Genomic DNA, 19,183 nt, shown 5'->3' on the forward strand with positions numbered 1-19,183 from the left:
TTTAAATGTAAACGAACTCATCATAGTAAACTGAAACCAAATATAATTAATATTTAAAGTGATACTACGTCTTAGAATTAACATAAAATTTAAAAATTATAAACTTGGCGAATAAGAGCCAGTAGATATACCTGGTGTCATAAATAACATAACAGGATCCTTATATAATCTGATAAATCCAAAAAACTTAGTAATTATCCATAAATAACATAACAGGATCCTTATATAATCCGATAAATCCAAAAAACTTAGTAATTATCCATAAATATTCAATTAACTATTGAGTAACGCTTAATATCAAGATTAGGTGTTTTTCAATAATTACTTAGTTTTATGAATTTTCCAATTTTCCAGGGATTCTGTTGTAACTTTATGACACCAGGTAAGTTCACTGATGAATATATACTCATATTGACCATTTTGAGAAATTAAATTTTATATTCATTCTAGGAAGTAGTATCACTTTAATGTAACGCAGCCTCATTTCAAATCAATCATCAAACTTAGTATTTTTACAATGCAGTTGTAGATGCTAGGTTTCTACTGCACGTTAATACACTCAGAATCCATGATCTAAAGAATTTCTCCACTAAAGCCGGTTCAGTCGAGTATTGCCAGGTTCACAATTAAATCTATAATAAAATATTGACTGCTTTTTTTAATACACAAGTGATTGGCTAGCAAGATACGCCCACTTTCCTGATACATTTTCAGTATATCAAGGGCAGTCACCCATCTGTGTCAAATCATACCAAAAATCTAATTAGTGCAAGATATTGTTGATTTAAACAAACACACATTATTTAATAAAATTCTGACATAAACTGTCACCTCTATCGCCAACAAATTATGATGCGTTTTTACCAAGTCATGGGCAATAACTCAAATTATGTTGATCGAAAAATTGTCAAATTCAATCTTGACTAAGATCTCATTATTATAAATGATCATACCAAATTTCATTTAATCGGATGAAAACTGTACTCTCTATTGTATTCACAAACAAATTTTGACGCGTTTTTCATAAATCAAGGGCAATAACTCAAAAACACTCATCGAAAGATCATCAAATTCGAACTTGTCTAAGATCTCATCATTATAATTGATCATACCAAATTTCATTTAAATTGGATGAAAACTGTACTCTCTATTGTGTTCACAAACAAATTTTTCATAAATCAAGGGCAATAACTCAAAAATGCTCATCGAAAGATCGTCAAATTCGAACATGTCTAAGATCTCATCATTATAATTGATCATACCAAATTTCATTTAAATTGGATGAAAACTATTGACTCTATTGTGTTAACAAGCCAATTGGACCGACCGATGGGCCGACGGACGGACGGACAGGGGCGACGACAATATACGACCACATTATAATGTGGGCGTATAAACATATTTCGACACAGCATCAAATCAATTTGTAAGATTTGGTTTAATTACTTACAACTCCAGCAAAATGTTCTAAAACTTCCTTTTCCTCTTTAGTTCGAACTGTTTGTACCCTACAATTCATGTTATAAATTTAATTGGTCACTTATTTTCAGAAGTGACAGGTCCTATATCCAAAGAGGAACAGAAAAAAATTGGACTAAATTTAAAGATGGGTTCCCTTATTTTCATTTATGAAAATGAAAATGCTAATACTTATATGAATAGAAAGTAGAGGTGTTCTAATGACTTGGAAAAATACCAGTTTGTCTCACATGTCTATAATTAATTCATAATTAGCTAAATTAGAAGAGAATTACCAGCAGGATTCCAATGAGTGACCGATCAAGAAAGGTCAAAAAGTCTTTTTTTTTTGTTTATCCAGACTGTTCATACATGGACATTTATGATTGGTTAAAACTCTTAATTATATGCAATAAGAACATAATGATATGATTAAGAATACATGCTAATTCATTAGAAACACCAATTAATCAAATAGTTTGCTTATCTTGACACTATAAAATAAGGAAACCCATCTTTAAGTTTTATTACCTTTTCTGAAGGTGCCTAGGGAGTTAAAGCAGTATTTCTTTTTCATTGCATTGTGTATAGAGGGGACACACACAGAACTTTTTCACAATTTCAAAATTCTGACATTCCTATTTTCATTTAGGCCATACAAAATAAATAGTCTGTTTTACAGGTCCAAAAATACCTGATTGTTGTCTCAATATTAAATGTACATTAAATTTGTGGTAATAAATAATAAATGCTTTGGCTCGCTCGGATTTATTCCAGTTGAAAATCTTAAAAGCTCTTATAAAGCTAAGATTCCATATACGCGTCATGCGGACATAAATGGCCCTTGCGGATCCGTCATGCGTCAAATGTTATTCCATATTCCATATTCCAAATACGTCACATTTGGGAGATCTCTGCTCGGAAAGGCGTCCGGGTGCGTCAAAAATCGCTACACCCGGCAATTTTTTTTTTGACGCATGACGGAGACCATTCGACGGATACCGCTTCCGCATATATGGAATCATACCCTCTTAAACCAACCATTTCGATTTTTGACGGATGACGCATGAGGGATCCACATGACGCGTATATATGCAATCTTAACTTTAATAATAAATTCTCCCTCTCGCCCCGATTTTTGAAAAAAAGGCCTGTAAAACAGAGTATTTATTTTGTATGGCCTTATATATACCAATATAGTAATACTTACGCTGCTGGTCTGATATAGGCTTGACCTGCCGAAGTTACATTAATAGTATATATATCTAGAGCCTTTAAAGCATATTTCACTAATCTTACATATACTAATGTTTCTTTAGATAAAAACATCTTGTTCTGAACTAGGCTCATTTCAGCTGAAACGAAACGAAACGAAATCGATTGAACATCCTATGTTTTAATCTAATGAAGATAGCTTGCCAGGCAAGGTAAAATACGCCCACTGGCAGCTCTGATTTTGAATAAAAATATTTAGCAGTACAGTAACAATTTCCAGTATGAAATATTCAACCTTCAGACATACACTTCTTTTGAACTCTTTAGAGCGACACTGAATAATATTGAGTTATTGCCCATGTTCTTGAAAACGTGTTCAATTTTTAGCTCGTGAAAACTCTAGAAGGCAAATATTCAATCTTCAGAGTGGTACTGAATAATAAAACCAAGTTTTGTCAAAATTCGGCAAGAATCATGACTTTTAGTGTTTCAAGAACAAGGGCAATAACTCATAGTAAATATTTTTTCAATTCCTCTGATTTTCAATAGGGTTTATCCTTGGGTGATTACAAACACTCATGCCAAGTTTTGTCAAAATCCGTCAAGAATTGTGTCTTTTAGTGTTTAAGAGCTAAAAATTGTGGACGGACCGACGGACATGGGTGACAGCAATATACGCCCCCCATTTCATGTGGGCGTATAAAAACGTAGAGGGCCATGTAGTTTTGCAATGAGAAACATTTGTGATCAAGTGGATGGTTGGACCAGCGTTAGAAATTAAGACCCTAGGACATCCTATCGTTAATATCGTTTTGAGAATATAAGGCCCTGTCCATGACAACATCCAACTAGAAAGCAGCATTGGCAATTTTTTAATCTATTCACTCAGATCGACTTCATGGAGTGATTGATCAGATACTCTCAGTTGCTAGCAGACGGTTAAAAATTCAGTCACTCTTTTACTTTAGGTCTGTCAAGCTTTAACGAACCTTGTCTGAAATAGCCACACGGAGACGGAGAGAAAATGGCACAGCGCGGGTAATTTTTAGTGTCCATTTGGCAACTCGTGGTCATGTGGAAAATATCTATCGTGTTTGATATTTTTGACCACTCGTGGCCGAGGACACACATTGTGTGAGTAACCGTGCGCGACTTTCTCAGATGACGAACACAACGCGCATGCGTTATTGGTATTCAAAGATGGCGGCGCCCAGTGAAGAGGTGACAGAAGCAATCCTTGAGGTTAAATTTGTTGAATTATGGCAAGATTACCCCTGCCTTTATAATATCCGATCTCCTGAATTCAAAGACATGGACAAGCGTGACTAACACAGTAATCCGCCATTTTGATTGATCATGTGATAGGCTGACGTCAGATATAGTTGAGCGAAAGGCGCGTCATGTACGGGGAGTAGTGTGGTGAGAAACTAGCACGGATCATTGGCGCTGCGCTATTGACGTGTGACAAATTCTCTCCGTGTGCGGGAGCCTTAACGTACAATCCAATTAAATCGCTTTGTTTACAAATTTGCGAGATACAAGAATGGTGACTATTACTGTTAAGGTGTTAGTCAAAGTCTGGTTGACATTTTGATGATGGTCTCAACCCCTCTTTATATTATAAATACCTACCTGTGCCTATAGCTTTACAAGACAGAACACCCCAAGTTATAGTTTTAACTCCACAAACTAATGTTTTTACCAAACTTCTACAATCAGCCACAGTATAGACATTATACTGACTTGTTGTGGAACCTAATTTTCCTGTAGTCTGAAATTATATCATAACAAAATCAGAGCCGAGAAAAACAATCATTTTGTCCACGGATAACAACTTATGCTGCGTTCGATACCTCTCGTGATTACCGTGTTCACAGGGTTAATGTTGTGATGAGTAGATGTTGGATTATCCAGATTTTTCTGAGTGTCAGGACCACTGATAAGCGTCGTTATTCGTAATACACTGAATGTCGGAGTACACAGAGTTTTTTTTAAAGCTAGCCTAAGAAGGAAATCAATTGGGACCAGGAAATGATGTCTGATTACACAGAATGTCAGATATCAAAGAGTACACTGTATATTATTAGCAATGCAGGCTCTGAATGAATGCAGAGTTGAAAAACTCATATGCAAAGTGGCACAAAATAAGATCAGAAATTATGACACTGTACCTTTTCCTCTTTATCTTTGACTTCTGAAGATATCAGTGACGGACAGAAGACTTTCTCTTCTTTATTATCTGTATTCACAAACGGTTTGACATCAACTGGGCTCTTCACTCCATCTAATGTTTTACTCTCTGTTGTAGCCGGTTGCTGTGGTTTACTGAAATATAATCAAAAGATAGCTTGCCAGGCAAGGTAATATAATAATTTTGAATAAAAATATTTAGATTTTCGATAGGGTTTATCCTTGGGTGATTACAAACACTCACACCAAGTTTCATCAAAATCCATCATGAATTGTGCCTTCTAGAGTGTTTACGAGCGTTTCAAGAACAAGGGCAATAACTCATACTAATTATTTTTCGATCTTTCTGATTTTAAATAGGGTTTATCCTTGGGTTATTACAAACACTCACACCAAGTTTCATCAAGATCCATCATGAATTGCACCTTCTAGAGTCTTTACGAGCGTTTCAAGAACAAGGGCAATAACTCATACTAAATATTTTTCGATATTTCCGATTTTCAATAGGGTTCATCCTTGGGTGATGACAAACAACCATACCAAGATTCGTCGAAATCAGTCAAAAATAGTACGTTGTAGAGTGTTTACGAGCAATTGTGGACGGACGGAAGGACAGGGGGTGACGGCAATATACACCCCCCATTTTATGTGGGCGTATAAAAACACCATTTATTTTGTGGATGTGTCTTATACCTTGGGATAAATTCATTGATTCTTATTTTTGTATAACATCAAATTCTAATTACAACTGCAATAGGCAGCTTTCAGACCTCACTCAAGTTTGTAAATACAGCTATTAATCTAGGCATTCTGTCACTCTGTCTTCTATGATTGGCAGAATTCACTGGCGTACAATCCATTCAAATTGCTGTATTCCATGATACAAGAAAAGTGACTATTGCAGGCAAGGTATAAGACGAAGTATGTGTGGATGCCATACAACCAGACGTTACTAATTATTTTAATCAAATTAATCAATACCTACCATTTTTGTAATATTAATGGGAGTTGAGTTTTAGCAATAGTTTTAAATTTTAATACGAATACTTCTAACATTCTCATTAACAACTGTCTTCCCTGGAATCAAATATTAACAATTTACAGTTATATATTAACAATATTAACAAATTACAGTAAAATAGTAATGATACAGCACAATATATTAACAATAATAGTTAAATATTCATAATCTACAGTAAAATATCAACAATTATAAAGAAAAACATTAATTTGCAATAAAATATTAACAATTTACAGTGAAATATTAACAATTTACAGTGAAATATTAACAATTTACAGTAAAATATTAACAATTTACAGTAAAATATTAATAATTTACAGTAAAATATTAACAATTTACAGTAAAATATTAATAAATTACAGTAAAATATTAACAATTTACAGTTATATATTAACAATATTAACAAATTACAGTAAAATAGTAATGATACAGCACAATATATTAACAATAATAGTTAAATATTCATAATCTACAGTAAAATATCAACAATTATAAAGAAAAACATTAATTTGCAATAAAATATTAACAATTTACAGTAAAATATTGACAATTTACAGTAAAATATTAACAATTTACAGTAAAATACTAATAAATTCTAGTAAAATATTAATAATTTACAGAAAATATTAACAATTTACAGTAAAATATTAACAATTTACAGTAAAATATTAACAATTTACAGTAAAATATTAATAATTTACAGTAAAATATGAACAATTTACAGTAAAATATTAATAATTTACAGTAAAATATTAATAAATTCTAGTAAAATATTAATAATTTACAGAAAATATGGACAATTTACAGTAAAATATTAACAATTTACAGTTATATATTAACAATATTAACAAATTACAGTAAAATAGTAATGATACAGCACAATATATTAACAATAATAGTTAAATATTCATAATCTACAGTAAAATATCAACAATTATAAAGAAAAACATTAATTTGCAATAAAATATTAACAATTTACAGTAAAATATTAATAATTTACAGTAAAATATTAATATTTTACGGTAAAATATTAACAATTTACAGTAAAATATTAATAATTTACAGTAAAATATTAATAAATTCTAGTAAAATATTAATAATTTACAGAAAATATTAACAATTTACAGTAAAATATTAACAATTTACAGTAAAATAAATATAAACAATTTACAGTAAAATATCAACAATTTACCAATTTACAGTAAAATATTAACAATTTACAGTAAAATATTAACAATTTACAGTAAAATAAATATTAACAATTTACAGTAAAACATCAACAACTAGAAGGAAAAACATTAATTTACAGTAAAATATTAACAATTCGCAGTAAAATATTAACAATTTACAGTAAAATATCAACAACTAGAAGGAAAAACATTAATTTACAGTAAAATATTTAACAATTTACAGTAAAATATTAATAATTTACAGTTAAAAATTTTTTTTCTTTCATGTTATAATACAAAAAATTACTTACATCTCCCTTTTCTTGTTCACTTTTCTGTCGAATACATTCTACTAGGTTTAGTAACAGTTTACAGGACATAGTCTGTATACTGCTAGGTAGTGATTCATCATGTACATTCTTAGAGAATAAATTAACAGCTAGTGATAGATCACTTAATGGTAATGCTGTACGAACATGGTGAACTAAATCAGCTAGTGTACTGTATGCTAGTGGTCTGAAAAAATATGATCATTTCAATTAAAGGTGGTTTTCCACGGGACGATTTTTTTCGTGCGAACCGAAATTTTTCGTCACAAAATAAAAGCGCTCGACGAATTTTGATTTCCACTGTCATCGAAGATTGACATTATCGCTATTTTAACGTCCTTGCTCATCAGCGACAAAATGGAGGCATTCAACAAAGCCCTGCTATTAAGCTAGCGTTTATATTAACTAGTTCTAATTATTTTCCAGATTTTGTTTTATTTCCTCTGGATCCAAAGAAATTCGTGGGCCTAGAGTTTGTTTGGACTGATAAGTCGGCTATGCCGTTTTCTGCCATCTTTGACGTCATGATGATATGACGTTGACGCTGTTAGCCAAAATTCTCGCATCTGATTGGTTAAGCTAATTGCGCGCAAAATTTCTTCGCGTAAAAGTAGAACATATTCCTACTTCTTTTGCGATTGTCGTGACGATTTTTTTCGCTGCAAATTCTAGTACTTCTTATCAATACACCTGTATGAAAAAATCGCTTCATGCCAATTTCATAATATTCTTTGCTTTTGTGTGGAGTTTTGCATCATTCTTAATCTGTCTTTGTTTACTATCATTCTAGTGGCGTTTTTGTAGGCCGATTTGATTAGGTAGTACGATTTGGTGCAGTTTGTTTTAGATTAGCAGTGGTCCACAAATGCAAAATTCAAATCGGCGATTTGGCAACATGGCTGCCTCTGCTGACAACCAATGAAAGACCGCTATTTTGATTACATTAGCAACTTCCACATGCCGCCATCTTGGAAAAGCTTAATCGAATCGCCTAACCACCTCCTGGGTAAACTGGCTCACAAATTTACCGATTAGCCTAATCTTCCTGGCTGACAAACGCACAAAATAGCTAATCTACCTAATCCAATCGGCCCACAAAAACGCCCAAGAAGAATTTTGACCAGACTATGATGTTACTACCTAATGGTGCTATGTTTCTGTAAGACAAAGTAAATGTTTACCGTAATGAATCGTATGTTGTCCATCCAGTACCAATTAATATAGTTTCATCAAATAACTTATCAATACAGGGTACGAATTCTATAATAGGTTAATAATATATGGTCATATATACGAAGCCCCTAAGGCGCAATTTTCCGTAATTTTATCAAATATTTTTCGTTTTAACGAATTAGTTATTTCGCTATTATGAAATAACTAATTCGTTTAAACAAGGGCTGCAACGATTCCTACACTGAACAATACTCGTTCAACGATACGATTTATTGGGATAATAAATCGCGATTCTTTGATTTAAAGGAAAGAAAAAGAAAACTGATAATTAATAACATTTTAACACAGTTTAAATTATTTTGGCACGCTTAGAAGTTCAAAATTGACTTTTCATCATTTGTTACACACAAGGACTAACAAATTTCTTCAAAAAATAAATAAAATACCAAACCATCGAATACAGCTTCATGGAATTATTTTATGACTATGCAAACACATATTACGTTGTAAAAAGAAAAATCAGATCCCATGCGTTTATCTTCCACTTGGCATATTAATATGTTCTCTTTTCATCGTTTATAACAAAAATTAAAAATGCTGAAGACAAATTAATACGTGAAAAGCAATTTTTTAACATTTGAACATGACACAATTTCTAAAATACGCGAGGATTCCGTGCTATTAGTCATTAAAGGGAGTTAATTATAAAAGTATGGAAAATTGCACCTTAGAGGCTCCGTACACATATGTACAAAATATGCATAATATATATATATGTACATGGAGGTGGTCGAGGGGGAACCAAGTAATATATCTAAAGCAACAATATTAACCAACAAGAAGTCTCAAACTAACTGTGTCACCCACAGGCATCTGTTTCTATCAATAGACGACTCTCTCTATAATATTATATATATGAGAAGGTAGCTAACACTTATCACGACCACCTCAGCTTCAGACGATTTTCTACCATTTACCGTAATGAAACATGATCCCAACCTTATATAAACCGTTTTATTGAATATTTTCCCTTCACACAAGACCTATTTTATATCTCCCTCAGTGTTCCTTTCATACCAATCTAACTATTGTTCAATAAAAATACTAAAAAGATAGCTTGCCAGGCAAGGTAATATACGCCCACTGGCAGCTGTCAGAAATGATTAAACAGTCTTTAGTGACTACAGGGTTGCACAATATAGCTAATAGAGTGAAACGTCAAGTCAGACACGATATTTCGGTGAAATATTATCCGATCATCACGAAAATCAATAGGGATCATCTTCATAACAACATTGACACACAAAATCAAAATCAAAAGAATCTGTAAAGAATTGTAGCCTGTAGAGTGAGCACGAGTTGCACAATATAGCTAATAGAGTAAAACGTCAAGTCAGACACGATATTTCGGTGAAAAATTATCCGATCATCACGAAAATCAATAGGGATCATCTTCATAATGACATTGACACACAAAATCAAAAGAATCTGTAAAGAATTGTAACCTGTAGAGTGAGCACGATATATATGTGAAAAATTATCCGATCATCACAAAAATCGATAGGGATCATCTTCATAATGACATTGACACACAAAATAAAAATCAAAAGAATCTGTAAAAAATTGTAGCCTGTAGAGTGAGCACGAGTTGCACAATATAGCTAATAGAGAAAAACGTCAAGTCAGACACGATACTTCGGTGAAAAATTATCCGATCATCATGAAAATCAATAGGGATCATCTTCATAACAACATTGACATACAAAATAAAAATCAAAAGGATCCATAAAGAACTGTAGCCTGTAGAGTGAGCACGAGCCAAATGTGAACGGACCGACAGACCAACAGACCGACGGGGTGATTACAATATACGCCCATCTTATGTGTGGGCGTATAAAAATCTACACTCATCGTTTCAATTTCAGGCTTAATGCATATTCTTTTGTACTTCAAGAAATTGTAAAGTTATTGCCCTTGATCTACAATATACTTACTGTTTCTAAGATCAGTAGATAAAATATGTTTAGCTGCTATCAGTAGTTCCTTTCTATGGTGTGCTACCTCAGGTGGACACAATGATAGTAAACCTAACAGACCTTGTACCATTTGTTGTGCATGATTGTTAACTTGATTCTAAAAATAAATAAACTTGACCTTATTCTTCATTTTATGTTTAAAGATGGGTTCCCTTATTTTCATTTTTGAAAATGAAAATACTAATACTTATATGAATAGAAAGTAGAGGTGTTCTAATGACTTGGAAAAATACCAGTTTGTCTCACATGTCCATAATTAATTCATAATTAGCTAATTAAGAAGAGAATTACCAGCAGAATTCCAATGAGTGACCGATCAAGAAAGGTCAAAAAGTCTTTTTTTTTTTGTTTATCCAGACTATCGTACATGGACATTTATGATTGGTTAAAACTCTTAATTATATGCAATAAGAACATAATGATATGATTAAGAATACATGATAATTCATAAGAAACATCAATTAATCAAATAGTTTACTTAATTTGACACTAAAATATAAGGAAACCCATCTTTAAGAATACACAAGGTTGTTCCAAACTAAAATCACTTATTGTTGATTCTGGAGAGTTTACAAGGAAATACAAGCAAAGGTTTTAACAGTTAGCTAGTAAGGGGCAAAGACACTATATGTCCTGAAATGAAACTTTTCTGCACCTAATTGGGCTAACTTTCCTTAATGTGCACAGCCTGTAGAACACGGGGCAAAATACAACTACAAATGAACTTACCTGAAAAAATTTGATGATGTAGGCCAGAAATGACAGGGTTTTTATCTGAGCTGCTATAAAATCCACAAATATTTCTTTATTAAAAGCTAGACTTGATCTGAAATTTCAAAAATATATCAAAGTTTAATATACCTAACCAGTAAAAGTTGGTTAATGATTTAAGAATGATATCCGAGAATCTAACAAATGGCACAGTACTTGACCAGGCCGTTATGGGGCTTTGGCAACAACTGTGAGAACAAGGCTCTGAAATCAAAGGCAGCAGTTATTACTTAAAGGGATACTACGTCTTAGAATAAACATAAAATTTAAAAATTTTAAACTTGGCCAATAAGAGCCAGTAGATATACCTGGTGTTATAAATAACATAACAGGATCCTTATATAATCCAATAAATCCAAAAAACTTAGTAATTATCCATATATATGCAATTAACTATTGAAAAACACTTAATATTATGATTAAGCGTTTTTCAATAATTACTTAGTTTTATGAATTTTCCAATTTTCTAGATTTTACAGGGATTCTGTTGTAACTTTATGACACCAGGTAAGTTCACTGATGAATATATACTCATATTGACCATTTCGAGAACTTAATGTTATGTTCATTCTAAAACGTAGTATCACTTTAAGCTTACCTTTGAGCAGGTAATGGTTGTAAAGTAATGGTATTCATGACCAAAGGTATAAATTCAGCCATATCTGGATGAACATTGGTTTTGTATAGTTGATACATCAATACAACAATGATTGGTAACTCAGCTAGAACTTTTAGAGATTGCATCCCTCTTGGTATAATATTGTACTGTAAGTAAAAAAGTAATCCATATTACATCATCATTTAAACAATGGTTCACTTTATCCAAAGAGCTTCATGAATTTAAACCAATTTTCAGCCTATACTCATATATCGTGGGTGACCACTTGAAACCTCGTATATGCCATATTTGGTCATTTTGACTTTTTGGTACCGTTCGAAAGCTCGTAAAAGCGCGGATCTTGTGATCAAAACCTCGTATTCTTAGCTTGATTGTAAATAACTCAAAAACCACCAATTAAATAACACGTATATAAACAGTCAGATTTAAAACCTTGTAAAATATATTACTATACAAGGTTCAATGTTCCTTTTTCTGCGGATGAAAATGAAAAACCTTGTATACTGTATTATTATACAAGTTTTTGGTTCAATAGGCCGGAGATATCAAAATGTTATACAAGGTTTATATTTTCCAAGAATGAAAACCACGTATAGCGGTAAAAAAAATAATAAAAAAGACTTTAACAAAATACGTGTACAAATAGTTTTTTGCGTTTTTTTTTCTCAAAAAGTAATTTCGCGTCATATATAGTTATACGAGGCGTCACCTACTTTTCGTGTACAATGTTTGATCTATAAATAAGTCGAGAAAAAAACGTTGTATGGATACCGGGTGGTATAATTAACTTTTCTTAGTATTTATTTTTACTATCAATTCATTATAACTAGTGACAATTCCTTCAAAGAACCACGATTTAAAAAAAAAAAATAGTGACTGACAAAATAAGATACGTAGCATGATTTATTGCTAAAAATCATTGAAACAACATAAGAATATGGTCCACTTTGTGTTCCATAGAATTTTTCTGCTGACACGGAATCCACCACTTGATCACGTGACTGCATTCGTTGGACTACATTCTAGCAGACAACACTTGGAATTCCGATTACCGCTTGTAAGGAAATTCGGCCGATAAAAAATTGTGAGGTTTGATAATAACTGAGATCCTCCATTTTGTATTTGTCAAAGTATACATTAATACATTTTACCTTGCTTGAAACTACTGGATTCATTCTACTAGCTGATATTGTAGAGATAACCCATGTTTATCAAAACAAGCAAATGCGGAGGTCACGCGAGGTCGCACATGTAAATTATTAATTCTTTCCGGAAATGCATGAAAAATAGGTTAGCACGAAATTAGGCTGCTTGTAGTGTTGAAACGGTTAGTGAATTTTACGAACCGGGTAATCGTCGGCAATAACCATTTGTTACCCGGTTAATCCTGGTTAATTACTAAAGATTATAAAAGGGGTCAAAAACCTCATTTGCTGCGGTAACTCACCGTTAACTAACCTAGAGTAAATGTAAATAAATACCCAGGAAGATTTTGGATAGTTCCCAGCGAATTGTCGGTACAAACCCGCGTCTACTTCAATGTAAGATTACGAGCGGGCCTGACAGTGTTCAGACAGACTGGCGCCATTGTCACTCATTGCTACAGTCTCTAACAGATCAAAGGTTTTTATACCAGTTGTGGGGTCAGTGTAATGGGTGTATTTCATTGAAGTCGCCGCGAATCAGTGTACTGGTTCCACAACTGGTATAAAACTATTGTCTCAATGAATCCGTACTCATGAATATTAATAAGCTTGAAGCTGATTGACAGTCAAGAAGCAACTCGTACCCGATTGAAATAATAAAAATAATAACAAAACTTGCTGTCTTTTTACTTCTTATAAAATTGACGGTTAACCGATTACCTTAAATCAGACCCGGTTACCCATGAAATACTACCCGAAATCGGTTAACTGATTAACCGTTTCAACGCTAGTTACTTGACTGTATAACTAGTTCCTACCGATATAGCTGCATTGTCTGCATTCTTTTTATCTGTTTGCACATTGGTTGTTGTATAGATCTCTTGTAACCAAATATCAATGTTAATTTCTGAGACGTCTTTGACTTTAGTTGTAGCTCGGGGTTCAAATATCTTGGGTAGGTGTGAGGGCAAACTATTATAGATTCCTTTCACAAACTGCATAAAATCTTGAATCTGAAAAATATAAAGTCATTTTTAAGCCAGATACTAGACATTGATCTGTATTGAATTATAGATTTTGAATCAGGTTTTTCCTCCTGTCAGTGATTGGGCCGCGGTGGCTCAGTGAGTTAGACGCTTGCTCGCTGACCTGAAGGTCCAGGGTTCAATCCCGGCATAGGTCGAGATAATGCCTTTGGATTTTTCAACCCGGTTTCCAATAACATCCATTTTAAGTTTCATCAAAATCGGTTGAAAACTAAGAGAGTAATAGCATATTCAAGATTTTGGGGCAAGGACAATAACTCTGCTTCTAACAGTCGAAAATAGCTCAAATTCGAACTTGATCTTCGTTTTATGAATATGTATTCACATACCGAATTTCATTTGATTCCATCAAAAAATCTAGTGTGTTTAGAAGCAAATGTTGACAGATGGACGGACAGACGGACCGACAGCGGTGCCGACAATTTACGTCCACATAGAGAGATGTGGGCGTATAAAAATAGTATTTAGTAACGAAAAACTCACTTCATCATTAATATGTGGTCTATATTGTTTGTGTAGTTCTAATATTATTCTTATACAAACTAAAACATTGTCTTCATTTTCAACCTGGAAAAATCATAAAAAAACATAAAAATACATTCTGAGTTATAGCCAACATCAGTATCCAAAGTCAGTATTCATCAAATAAGTTCTGTAATATCATTTGCCTTGGAACCTCAATTAAAGATGGGTTTCCTTATTTTTTAGTGTCAAATTAAGCAAACTATTTGATTAATTGGTGTTTCTTATGAATTATCATGTATTCTTAATCATATCATTATGTTCTTATTGCATATAATAACATAACTTTTAACCAATCATAAATGTTCATGTTTGTACAGTCTGGATAAACAAAAAAGACTTTTTGACCTTTCTTGATCGGTCACTCATCCGAATTCTGTTGGTAATTCTCTTCTAATTTAGCTAATTATGAATTAATTATGGAGATGTGAGACAAACTGGTATTTTTCCAAGTCATTAGAACAACTCTACTTTCTATTCATATAAGTATTAGCATTTTCATAAATGAAAATAAGGGAACCCATCTTTAATGAGAAAGCATTGGAATCATAAAGTCATCACACCTCAAATCCTAAAAGAACATAGGCTTGCGGCAAGTCTCGCAAGCGAATACGCCCACAAGCAGCTTGATAAAGAGCTAAATGTGAACTGTAAAACAACCTCTATATCGTAGCCTGTAGAGTGAGCACGAGCCCCAACAGTGAAAAAAAGCGATATCAGAGTTTTAAGCGATATCTCTGAAGAAAATCATCGGATCATCACCAAATTCAATAGTGCACATCTTCATAATGATATTGACACACATACAAACAATCAAAAGAATCAATAGAGAATTGTAGCCTGTAGAGTGAGCACAAGGTAAATGTGAATGGACGGACCGACAGGGGCAACCACAATATACGCCCACATGTAAGTATAAAAGTAGTCCACTTACCTTGAGTAATTTAAACATTAAAGATAGAATTGTTTGAACAAACTTCTTCAAATGATCATTACATGGTATACGATGAATAATTTCAAGTAATAACTTTCGTAATTGCTGAAAAAAAAAAAAATTTCTTATTAAAGTGATACTACGTCTTAGAATGAACATAAAATTTAAGCTCTCGAAATGGTCAATATGAGTATATATTTATCAGTGAACTTACCTGGTGTCATAAAGTTACAACAGAATCCCTGTAAAATCTAGAAAATTGGAAAATTCATAAAACTAAGTAATTATTGAAAAACGCTTAATCTTGATATTAAGCGTTTTTCAATAGTTAATTACATATTTATGGATAATTACTAAGTTTTTTGGATTTATCGGATTATATAAGGATCCTGTTATATTATTTATGACACAAGGTATATCTACTGACTCTTATTCGCCAAGTTTAAAAATCTTAAATTTTATGTTCATTCTAAGACGTAGTATCACTTTAAAGTAACTGTTAAAATGTTTCATTAGCGTTCAAACTGTTGGTACACAGTGCAATCAACCTGGAAATTGGAGTGCAAACAGGGGGCAGACAGGATCAAGAGGGAAGGGGGGACAACTGTCAGAGTTCAGATTTGAAATACATTGGGTGAAATGAGAAATGAAATGAATGAGTTTCACGTCCTACTTTTCTGCACCATGTGGGCTAATGAAGACGGGCAACGACATGCAGGGTGCAATGAGGGAAACTTTACCAGGACATCGGCATTAGCCTGCTCTTTTTCGATTTCCAACTGTCAAGGAATCTTTAACGTGCACAGTCTGTAGCACACGGGGCCTCGGTTTATTGTCTCATCCGAACGACTAGACGCTTTTTCCATGTCAGTTCCTCTTACCTACATCACTGACAGGGGGAAACCGGGTTGAAAAATCTGAAGGTATTATCTCGACCTATGTCGGGATCGAACCCTGGACCTTCAGGTTAGCGAGCAAGCGTCTAACTCACTGAGCCACCGCAGCTCCCATGGATTGCTTGCAAAGAGGCACCTGAGAAGCCTTGCGATGATGTTCGCAGGTAATACAGTAGTGTGAATAATTCTGAAATAAATAATGGTCTCAAACCTGCATGGGTTGTTCAGCAATAAACAACGGCTCTCCATCTTTTAATATTCTTACAAAAACTTGAATAGCTTCAGCTAGGAACTGTGGATATTGTTGTGATGATACTACTGTCTGTTAAAATAATAATAATTTTCAATTTTTTGTGAATTGGCCTCAGTGAAACAAAGAAAGAAGTGGGAGTGTCCAACTTTAAATTTGTCATTGATCTCATTGGAAAGTTTGCAATCTGATAATCCAATGGAGTTAAATGGAGGGCCTATTGGCTGTAGACTGTGTTAGGTCCGGGTTGGTGCTGAGTTGGTTGAATATTAAGTAGTCGAAGTCAAGATTTCGACTGGAGTATCTCGGTAAATGCAATTGAGAGGCGACTGGTGTGTCCCTCTTGGGATAGATAGGTTCACTTCTTTAGCATTTTACCACCAAGTTTCAATTAAAAAAATGTAAGTATACCTCAAAGTTTTCACTCAATTCCTGTGCTGCTTTCAATTTCTTTTCCGCAACTAAAATCGAGACAAAAGAAAAATTTCACTATAACAATGATATTAGCTGTCTCAAACCAAATATGAATAATACATTCTTTTCCAGGAGCTCATCTCATCAAACAAGTTTCAAATATTCAACCTTCATCAGGACACCTTTTTAAATTTCAAGACTTTGACTTGATTAGTAAGAACAAAGTACTCAAATTCACAAAGGTTCAAATTCATTTTGAAACTTTGTAAAAGAATTCATAAAAAGAATGTTAAAGATGGGTTCCCTTATTTTCATTTATGAAAATGCTAATACTTATATGAATAGAAAGTAGAGGTGTTCTAATAACTTGGAAAAATACCAGTTTGTCTCACATGTCCATAATTAATTCATAATTAGCCAAATTAGAAGAGAATTACCACCAGAATTCCAATGAGTGACCAATCAAGAAAGGTCAAAAAGTCTGTTTGCAAGTCATTAGAACACCTCTTCTTTCTATTCATATAAGTATTAGCATTTTCATTTTCATAGATGAAAATAAGGGAACCAATCTTTAAATTTTATGTCCATTCTTGGAGGTAGCCTAGTATCCTTTTAAATTGACCCACACTGACATTTTTAAAAAGTACAAAACACTTACTGCCTGGAGTAGATTCATCTGCTATTAATGATACATAGGATTTAAATGTAGTTAACTGAGCAGCAGCATCATGTGGACTTAATGGTGACCCCATTTTACTAGAGCACTACAAGTACAGTATCAGATACCGCTACTGTAAAGTAATACAAATACAAATATTAGACTTAAAGAAAGGGTGCTGTCCCACAAAATAAAATTATAATTGGGCGCCTATTATTGATCATCATCAAAACCTTTCTGATCTTTATAAAAACCCAAGCTTCAAATCCCGACATGAATTTTTAAGAGGGCATAACGTTGGTAAACAAGTGAGTAAGTGGTGCAGATTGGTTTCCAAAACCACAAATCTAGTTCAACGTATACATAACATATTAAAAGACACGCATGCTTGTACTAATCGGTAAAAATAGCGAAATATAAAGCATTAAATCTAATAAAACATTTCACCTCATGCCTTCATGCCTGTGTTATTGTTTTGCTTTGCGGTCTTTCCGGCTTCTAACACCTTCGTTTCATTCACTATACTGAGAATGTCCAATTGACTTTCGTAACGAATGCCTGCGGATTTCGAACCACAATAGTTGTTGATTTACCTCCCCATCTTAGACCACATGAAAATGAACCAAATGATTCCAAGTAATCATTTGTTACCGGTACCGAATGACTGAGTCTTTTTTTAATTGCCGATTTATTGATAAGGGCGTGGTTTTCTCACGACGATAGTCTTTATCTGAAACTCTAGAAAATTTAAATATATGTGAAATCGGGCTACTTCACTTCATCCTTTTTTCTGCTCTAAATAGATATTTTTTTTTAAATCGTAAAGAGATACATAGTGAAAGAGCGCCGTTTTGGACTTACAATGGTAGAGAGGACACTACGTTCAATCGGAGAAGGCGACTATTATAATGCAAATGGTCACCATTACGGATGCCTGTGATGTATGCTACAGACAACAATCAAGTGGTATGATAGTTATCTCCCTTAGACCACATACTTGTCAATGCAAACTAAAGGTGGGAGGAGGGGGTGTAATTTGTTCACCCCGCTAACGCCCTTCTTAAATAAGTAGGTTTCTTCATTTCTACTCGATNTGGTGTATGTGAGTTCCACTGGGGAATTAGAGACACCCCGCGGTGAATAATCGATATTTTTATGTTGTGCTTTCTACTGTCAGTGGTCGATTGTTTCATCAGGGACAGAAGTCATTTCACATTTGAGGAAATAATTGTTTCATTGGTCTAATCAGTATTTGTAAACATTTTTTTCGAGTGTAGGCCATCATTTTTTTACCAATGATATTTGGCATTGTATTGGACAGTAAATTAGATGTAATA

At 33.3% G+C, this 19,183-nt stretch overlaps 1 protein-coding gene across 1 annotated transcript in view; it reads right to left on the reverse strand.

Annotated features, from left to right (window-relative positions):
* LOTGIDRAFT_140434 (hypothetical protein) overlaps nucleotides 1-17,230 on the reverse strand; it is a gene marked incomplete at both ends in the record, with an annotated part of 22,978 nt that extends 5,748 nt beyond the window's left edge. The window contains 18 exons of the mRNA XM_009050213.1: nucleotides 154-247; nucleotides 797-881; nucleotides 1,005-1,089; nucleotides 1,451-1,508; nucleotides 2,669-2,803; nucleotides 4,302-4,411; nucleotides 4,845-4,998; nucleotides 5,849-5,940; nucleotides 7,365-7,569; nucleotides 8,564-8,642; nucleotides 10,550-10,688; nucleotides 11,321-11,417; nucleotides 11,961-12,127; nucleotides 13,927-14,060; nucleotides 14,123-14,222; nucleotides 15,629-15,733; nucleotides 16,736-16,846; nucleotides 17,186-17,230. Coding sequence (XP_009048461.1) covers nucleotides 154-247; nucleotides 797-881; nucleotides 1,005-1,089; nucleotides 1,451-1,508; nucleotides 2,669-2,803; nucleotides 4,302-4,411; nucleotides 4,845-4,998; nucleotides 5,849-5,940; nucleotides 7,365-7,569; nucleotides 8,564-8,642; nucleotides 10,550-10,688; nucleotides 11,321-11,417; nucleotides 11,961-12,127; nucleotides 13,927-14,060; nucleotides 14,123-14,222; nucleotides 15,629-15,733; nucleotides 16,736-16,846; nucleotides 17,186-17,230 — 1,995 coding nt within the window. The remainder of the gene's footprint in view (nucleotides 1-153; nucleotides 248-796; nucleotides 882-1,004; nucleotides 1,090-1,450; nucleotides 1,509-2,668; nucleotides 2,804-4,301; nucleotides 4,412-4,844; nucleotides 4,999-5,848; nucleotides 5,941-7,364; nucleotides 7,570-8,563; nucleotides 8,643-10,549; nucleotides 10,689-11,320; nucleotides 11,418-11,960; nucleotides 12,128-13,926; nucleotides 14,061-14,122; nucleotides 14,223-15,628; nucleotides 15,734-16,735; nucleotides 16,847-17,185) is intronic.
* Nucleotides 17,231-19,183: the final 1,953 nt, after the last annotated feature.

This window comes from Lottia gigantea (genome assembly GCF_000327385.1).
Source record: "Lottia gigantea unplaced genomic scaffold LOTGIsca_147, whole genome shotgun sequence".
Taxonomy (NCBI): domain Eukaryota; kingdom Metazoa; phylum Mollusca; class Gastropoda; family Lottiidae; genus Lottia; species Lottia gigantea.